Here is an 8927-nt window from a genome sequence, read left to right on the forward strand (position 1 = left end):
AAATGTAGACACTCAAAGCTAGAAGAATTTTTATTTAGAGATAAGATGGGCTTGGAATTTTTTCACCAAATTCTAACAGAAAACATTGAGAAAATGTGTGGATCAATTATATAGTCAACTACTATCAATTCTCCTATTTTACACACAAAAACCAAAATGCTAAAATCCAGTGGAAATCTCCACAATTATTCACTGCTTTTCAGCCTATAAACCAGATAAATCAGTTGCACTCCTGCCTTGAATACAAAACCCAAGTTATCAATGCCTGTCCATCCCAATATTGTAATCTGATCAGATAACAGTCTAGGGAGGAAATTTTTCCCTTCATAAAGGGATCTAACCTTTTCATCTGGTAGAAAATTTTAAACATCCTCTTTTCAACCACAGAATTGACATTGAACCAAATAAATTCAATCATTTTCATGATGACTTTAGATAGATGAATGTACCTGGACATTACCTGATCCGAGGCTTGCCTCATTCTAACAATTTGTAATAGGAGGCATAACTGGTAAAAAATAAATATGGTGACTGCCCTAGAAAGGATGTTGGCAAATTCACTTTCTGACTGTGTCTCAAGCGCTTGTTTTTCCCACTATGCCTTTAAGCTTCACACCTACTTCCCCAGGGGCTCTTTACTGAACAGCAAACCAGAGCTTTCACTGGCCACAGTTGAGGTGTATTTCCATCTCCATTACAAGCTCTTCATTCCTATCAGTTGTGGCTTCAAGTTCATCCCGCCCTACAGACATCAACCTTTCCTCTTCCACGCAGACTGCTTCCTAGCTCTCCAGGCATGCTCTCCAGGCAATGGGCACACAGAGCAGAGCAGGCAAGCAGGCAGGCACTCTCCGTATCCTCACTTCTGTCATTTAAAACCACAGCAACCCCCTGCAGCTCCAGAACTCAGGTTTCAAAGAAACAGTGGACTATAAGGGAAAAAGTCTTATTAATCTTTAAGAAAGGCTAGAGCAAAGACAAAGGAAGGAAACAGACGGGAACGTTTCAAGTGGAAATAGGCTCTGAACCGTGACCTGTTTTTGATCAAAGCTGGGAGACCATTTATGGCAAGTGCATGACACAAAGCCAACCATCACTGACAAATTTCACATTATTTCAAGATACCTGAAACTGTACAGTTAAATCATATGAACTGAAGAAAACGGGAACAAAACCAGCCAACCTCCTCCATCTACCTACTCTTCCACTCCCACACACTCTTATTTCTTGCAGACTGTTTATTTGCTGAAGCTTTTACAGAAATTTCTACTCGAATGCAACTGGCATGGAAAATACCAACCTGAGCTCCTGCAACTTTGTCACACTTTAAGGAAATACTCAAAATGGTCAGTAAGAGGTTTCAATACAAGCTCTCCTCAAGTTCTTAGTTTTTAAGTGGTTTGATTGGTAATATTTATAGCTTCAACAAAGCCAGAAATTTCGGCTTCCACACGGATCCTAAAAATGCTTCTTAATTTGCTTCATACCACTAAGTTTTGATTCAGATCACTGTGATTTTAAGTGCTTCTACATAACTCCAAAACACTAGTGTTTTACATCAGAGACTTCTGGAATGGAAACAAATTTCAAAACCAGAGCAAATTTAAAATACTTATGAGTAATATGTAGTTGCACATGAACATACAATTATGTGTTCAAAATACTTATAAATTACAGAATTAATAATTAACATTTCATTAAAAAGTAAACTTAACTGAGGAAGAATTTAGTCTTTTATTTACATATATGCCAGTAAAAAAGGAAAAAACCCACCCTCTAACTCTCTGTGCTATTTTCAGACATCGTTGATTCTTTGTATAGACAATTGACTAAATAGCATATACATCAAGGAATATAATTTTTTAAAAATACACACAAAATCCAATTTCAAATTGTCAATCTAAGACCAAATAGCAATACTAAGTTTAATATATCTATTCTGAATATACTTTATATATATAACTACACGTAAAATTTATGACATTACATAAAATACAACTCATTTGTCTTAAATGAGTATTAAAGAAGGAATTTTCAGAATCTGATATGGATACAATTGTAAGAAAAAAGGCTGAAAATATAAAACCTAACAAGAATAAAATAAAAAATCAGAATATCTGTCTGCTAAGCAAATTGCTTTCTTTCTAAATTCTAATTCTTCCAAGTCAATAATCAGGTATGCATAAACTCGTATTGAACTTTTATTCTCCTCTTCAGGAAAAAGGCTACAATGTGAACCATAACTCAGAGGAGTTTCTGAGGATTTTTTAACGACAGATATACCACAAACAAAAATGTCATCTAACTATAAATTCAGGGTGATAGAATCCTTCCTAATCTGCAAGTCACAAGCTAAAGCCAAAATCTTTTAAAAAAGTCGACAAGTGAACACGGAACCACTAAAAACACAAAGCTGAATGGAGAAATTCACTAATTACTGAGATTAAAAAAAAAGGACAGAATGGAATAGTTAATTATTATCTCTAATATTATTACACTTTCTCATCAGTTCTCAATTGACAGCTGTATCAGACAGACATACCTGTATTACACAGATGTAGTACTCTCAAAATTAAATACATTTACAGACGTAATTCTACTAGCTCTCAAACATCTAATTAACTCCTGGTAAAGTCAACTGTGATTTTGAAAAATTTTATGAAAAAAGGGAATGGACAAAGAAGTACTGGTAGACATCAAATGAGTGCATGCCTGCATGCGCCACTTTCTTTTTACCAGTATTATAGTCTATCTAATTTTGGCATACCTCCAAGGACACTTTGCTGGTGCACAAACAAAAAAGCCACACCAAAAACAAGGGATACATGCAGAAACATATTTTACACTTTATTTTATTTAAATGCTCACATCTTTTTTCAACAATATGTTTTCCTGATCTTTTTTCTGTTAAGGAAGGCAACCAAACAAAGCCTGCATGTGTTCCAACTCACCACAATACTCTCCTGAGAGTCAAACTTCTTTTTCTTTGATTTCTTTGTGTCTGCTAGGCCAGCATGGCGCCTGAAGATTTCCTCAAAGCGGACTTTGGTTTTTGCCTTTGCCTCACTTTCAACTGCAAAAAGAAATCTAGAGTATGATTTGCTATCTCAGTAATCACTGTTGCTAAAAAAAAGGGCACAATCATGCTTTAAAATTGCAAAGCATGAGAATTATTTATCAGGGAAAGTTTACCAACAAATTCACTTTGTATTCAGTTAAGAATTTCCACTGGCAACTTAAGCCATACAAGGATAACACAGCAGCTTTCCACAGACACACACACACACCAGTCTTGTCACTAAAGACAGCACCATCTACTCTGTCTCCTGAAGAAAATACATTTTGAAGAGTATGCACACCAGGATTAGCACAAAACTTGGGCTAGCCAAAGCAGAGGACAGATTATTGCCCTCCCTGTTTATGAGCAGAAGTGACACACTGTCTTTGAGGAGAAGCAGCAGCTCCCAGTTCTTACTGTGCCTGGAACCCAGAAGAGCACCATACTGAGACAGACCTGTAAGAGCCAGGAGCCAGCACTCTGCTTTTCTATGAATCATGATACTGCCATCAGCAGCATTTCAACCTTGAAGCAATAGGTGTTCTAGTTCCCCTCAGGTAATGCTTAATTTGCAACTAAGAATTCAAAATGCAACCTGGCACACCACTGAGAAAGGCTGTTGAATCCTCAGCAAAAGGTATTTACCACTGTCATTACAACTTTTTAAAAAGCCCCTGAATTTAAAACAAAAAAATAACACCACTTTGAAAATCAGCTACAATAATGAACTTTAAAAGGAGCCAATGCAGCATTAAAGATTTATATAGGACAGAAATAACTTCTATCATTAGCATCTAGTTATAACCATAAAATATGTAGTGGAAATCAAACACAAAGTATCCTTACCTGCTCGCATTTTCAGTCCTCAGTTAGAAGTGGCTCAACACAACAGCTGCTTCTCCCTCGGAATTCACCATTCTATTTAAAGTATTTAACAACCATCATTAACATAAATGGTCCATAGACTTGAAGTTAATAATTCAATCTGTGCTAATTAGTATTAGGGATGAGTACATTTTATTTAGAAGTAAGTATTTCCCTATTTGTCTAAATTATTAGAAGTTTTCACTATCAAGTCCCAGCTCTGATACTTATTATTTGAGGGTAAATAAAAAACAACACTACAGCAGTTTAATTAGCTGTATTTCTGGACAGTAGCCAAATAATTCAGCACTGTAGTCCTCCAGACTTCTAAAAACCCCAACAGTTTATTGAAATAATAATGACCCATGAAACCATTTATGTTGAAGCCTTTCTAATCAGGTTTGTCTCCTGACAGCATCATTGAAGAAGCCAGCTGATAGTTTCCAATGCAAAGGTTAGTATCTGACAGCAAATCTAATTTTATTACAAATCTCTACATATTTATGTTTATATAAAGCATTTGTATTTTTCATAAAGCAGACAAGCAACTACATGAAATTCATTTTGCTAAAGAAAACAAATGTTAGGCCCTCCTGGTTGTGGAGAAAAGCCTGTAAATGCAATCCAAACAAAGCTTGAAGGCAAATAAAAATATTACACAGGTTTATCTTTTCATCAAGAAAATTCAGACTGTTCTACAAAAAACTTTAATACAAAAAGCTGTTGTGTAAACAGTGGAACTAATGAAGCGTAGGTTCCTATGCAGGTGTGATATTCCCCTTAGCCTTCCATGCAATGAACTCTGGTACCCATGTCCCCCACAGCCCATCAGGTGACAGCTCCGAGTTCTCCCTAGGTAACACGTCCTGTGAGACAGCAGCAATTCACATTCACTGCAGACTACACTGACCCGAACAAATTAAGACATGGCATTAAATACTGCCAGGCTGTGTAGTTGCACTATTCTCGCACCATTTTGGTCCGAGCCACCTGACACTCACCCAAACTACACCTGGATACAGAGCAGGAGTTACTATGGATTACTATTAACAGGCAGTTTGCATGCAGCTGCTCTGATTTGAGGCTGCAGGAGTTGATTAGCAGTGAAGAGAGCCAAATACAGCACTTGGCCCTCAGCACTAAAAATCCCTCCTGGACACATACATTTCACCAGCACAGGAAAGAGCTGAGGCTATACTTGGGTCCCCAAGCATCTGCACCACCCTACCCTCACATCCCTCTCATCTCTTTCACAGCCTTACTTGCACAGGCCTGTTACTTTCAGGTCATTTCACACCCATTACTTACAGTGCTTTGGTTTGCTGGGTACCCAAACTAAACCAAATTAAGGAAAAAAAGGCAAAGTGTTCAGGTTGGTTTAGGATTATAGAAGAGCTGATTAGCCAGATGCCAAGAGTAATTAGTTAACTTCATGTCTTTAGCATTTATACTAAGTATCCAACAATTTAAGGTTTCAAAAGAGTACGGACAGCCGAACAAACTCCATTGGAAGAAAAAAAAAAGTTTAGTTTTGCAATATGCTTCCAAATGACACTGATGAAGTTGCAGTATTTTCTCTATCTACAACATGTTCTGACTCCCAAAGCTAAGCTTTACTGTCACAACTAAACCAGTAACTGCTAAAAATAACACTTCTTACCATTCATGGAAAGAGAAAACACCTTTGAAAAATAAAACTGCTTTTCCAAGTTATACTTGGTTAAACCAAATGGGCATTTTACAAGTTACTAAGTGCTGCTTTTGAAGTAGTCAATTCACAATTGGCTAAAAACCACATAATTCAGAAGAGTAGAAAACTAAGTAAGTTTATAAAATACACCAGATTATATCGCTTTAATCATTGACTGAGGACCACAGGAACACGGAAAAGTATCTTATAATTAGCTGAATGATTTCAACAAGCCCTCAAAAACTAGTCAGAAACAAGAAATTAAATACTGAAGGGCTCTTAAATTTAAAGCAAAAAATATGAGAGACAATACAGAACACAAAAGCAAAATGAGAAAAGTGCATACCTATTCCAAGTATGGAAATGAGCTTCTGGTCAAAGGTTAAATAAATTAATCCACAAAAAACCCAACCATCCCATAGGTTGGTTAAAATATTAATTTTGCAGATACTTTTTGACTATAATGGAACAAAGGCTAGGCTCACCTCACATCCGCAAGCACTCTCTGTAAAATGCATAATTTGCAAAATTCACCAATGAGTGCTGTTTGTTTATTCATTAAGTGTCTACCCTGTTGTGGCAATAAAATTAAGAGATAAAGTCCTCTAATGACAGTGCCATTGTTTAAAGGCATTTCCAATTTAGAACTTCATGGTCTTTGACATGGTGCATTAAAGCAACTATCAGGCTTGTGTAAATATAGATCATTAATCAACAAGGATAAGAACAAGGCTGTTTACTCAGTGTAATCTCACTTTAGAATAGGAGAGATTTAATCGTATATCAAAGTTCAGCAACCACCATGCCCCAATGCAAATAAGCTCAGGTATCATTAATTTTGTAAAACACATTTTTGCCTCATCAGATTGGATGTCTTCCATGTTAGTAAATATAATACAATCCAAGACCAACAAAAACACATACCTGGAACAGTGGCATATTTCAGCCACCAGAAATAAACAGGAAAATAAATTCATAAAGCCCAAACTTCCAAGAATTAATATACTTTCCTGAAAATAACCTGGTTTGCTCTTCTCCAGTATTCTATCTGTATTTATAAAAGTGATTCTACATTAAACGCTTGCTCTTTTCACCATATTTTACAATACTCACTGAGTTGCTATATTCTACACCTGTAATACAGGGAACTCTATGCTAAACGTGCCATAAAGGTCACCATACACAAACCCCACTTTTACTGGCCACTAAAAGATACAAATTAAACCTATGCTATAATGAGCAGAACATACAGAATTTGCACTACATAATGGGAAGTGAAAAATTTCTTACCTAATTATAACCATTTAGGAAACTGAGCTGACAAAAATTGCACACTTAGAATTTTCCCGAACTAAATTCTTCATTTTTCTTTTGTCACACTGAGCGAGCATAAACTTCAGTGGCTGAAAACAAGTAGAGCATCAGGCCTTGTTTGCTTCTCATCTTTTAGACCACAGAGGGAAATCTTGGGTTTTACTAGTAGCTTTCTAATTAAGCTACATGTAGGGATTGCTACTTTGAGATGTGAAAGAGCTTCAACTCAGAATTATACAGCAAAATTACACAGAGATGAATCTGTTCTTCTTCACTATTGACAAATCTGACAACAAAAACCAATCCAATTTTATCAGCGAAAATTCAGTCTTTTAGTCCAGAAAACTGACAGACAGCTTTAAGTGACAGACCAGGTAAACTCCCTATGTACTTGCATGTCAAATAAATACTAATACAAGTGCAATAGTTTTCTACCAGTTTAGATGTGCCTGTAAAAACCTTGTGCTCATACTAATTAAAAAATACGTTTTAAAAAGCTGGAGCTTTAAAAAGCTCCGTTTTCTAGTAGTAACATATCAGAAAGTTTTTGCTTCAGAGGTTGTGGTTTTTCCCCCAGAAATTTGGCACCTTTAGTCAAGAGAAAGTTGCAAACAGACTGATGGCAAAATTACAGACTTCAGTTCTATGTAAGGAAATACAGCCGACTTTTATTAAGTTTCTGCTTTATTTTAGATTATAATTACGAAAATGTGTTCTCAGCAAGTGACCACCCTAAGTATTTTTATTTCCAATGTGACATTCTGCTTTGCCTGGAAGAACAGTGGTAGATTTAAAAGGCATAAAAGGACGTTCCAACCACACACCACAACTGGACTAACCGATGAAATTATTCAACAAGGATGTGATGTGCATGCAGATGCGCATTCCTCAAGCGAGGGAGGCATCCCCACGTTGGAGCCCAAGGTGCCAGGCACGGAGCAGCACTGGATATTCACTAGTAAACTGCCCACGCAATGTCACCCCAGCGAACTATAAAGCTCGTGAAGAGCGGAGGGCGAAACAACACCGACCTGGGGATTACGGCTTCCCGCGGCACTGCCCCGGCCACCGCGCCGCGACCGGACAGCGACAGCGCGCGGCTCGCCCTAGGCCGCCTGTTCCGAGAGTCACCGCGGGGTCCCTCTGGGGCTACTCCGGGCACCCTCGCCAGGTGCGCCGCCCGTTCCCGCTGCCTCCCGGAGCGCGCCGAGCCCCCCGCGCACCCCGGCCCGCGCCGGCCGCCGCCCAGCCCGCTCCCGCCGCTCCCACCGCCCATCCCGCTCCCGCCGCCGCTGCCGCTCCCCAGCCCGATCCCGCTCCCGCTCCCCGCCCGCGCGCGCCAACGGCCGCGGTCCCGCCGCGACCCCCGAGCGGCCCCGGCCGAGCGCAGCCCCGGGCTGAGCCCCCCGCCCCGGGGGCCGGGGGAGGGAACAGCGGCGGGGAGGAGTTACCCAGCCCTACCCGCCCCCAGGGCCGCGCACTGGGACGAGCGGCGGCACACGCCCGGCGGGGCCCGGCCCGGGGCGCGGCCCCGCTCCCCGCCGAGGGCATCACTCACGTCGGCCCCGTCCGCTCCCTTGGCGGCCGCGACGTGGCCCGGCGGCTGCTGCGGCCGCCCCGCCTCCCCCCCTCCCTCCGCCAGTGGGCTCTTCGTTGCCGCCGTTCCCCCCTCCGCAGCGCCGCGCGGCTGGTTCCGCCCAAAACAATCCCGGCTCCCAAGGAAACGGCGCGGCCGGCGCAGGCGCGCAGGGAGGCGCGGCGGGAGCGCGGGGCCCGGTGCCGCCTCCCGGCGCTCGGGCGGTGATAGGACAGCGCGCTCTACGCGGTATCCGCGCCGGGCCCTGCCGTGCCTCCTTCCGCGTTCCAGGGCTGCTTGTGGAAACCTGCTCCCGCGTCATGAGCTGCTCGTGAAAAGCTTGCCGGGGGCATGGGGACGGAATTGTTTTCCACTCATGCGTGATGAGCTGGTTACGAAAACCTGTTTGGAAACGTGAGATTGAA

At 41.0% G+C, this 8927-nt stretch overlaps 1 protein-coding gene across 6 annotated transcripts in view; it reads right to left on the reverse strand.

The window, feature by feature from the left end:
• Positions 1 to 8582, reverse strand: part of AHI1 (Abelson helper integration site 1) — a 90086-nt gene extending 81504 nt beyond the window's left edge. The window contains exons 1-3 of one of the 6 annotated variants that reach the window (XM_032101802.1): positions 8485 to 8582; positions 3905 to 3976; positions 2952 to 3073 (exon numbers count right to left, since the gene is read on the reverse strand). In XM_032101802.1, the coding sequence (XP_031957693.1) occupies positions 2952 to 3073; positions 3905 to 3914 (132 nt within the window). In that variant the 5' untranslated portion in view covers positions 3915 to 3976; positions 8485 to 8582. Of the gene's footprint in view, positions 1 to 2951; positions 3074 to 3904; positions 8158 to 8484 lie in introns of those variants that run through there. The other 5 variants (XM_032101800.1, XM_032101801.1, XM_032101803.1 and 2 more) reach the window with 5 other exon arrangements.
• Between the last annotated feature and the right edge of the window lie 345 nt (positions 8583 to 8927).

Source organism: Corvus moneduloides, chromosome 3, assembly GCF_009650955.1.
Source record: "Corvus moneduloides isolate bCorMon1 chromosome 3, bCorMon1.pri, whole genome shotgun sequence".
Taxonomy (NCBI): domain Eukaryota; kingdom Metazoa; phylum Chordata; class Aves; order Passeriformes; family Corvidae; genus Corvus; species Corvus moneduloides.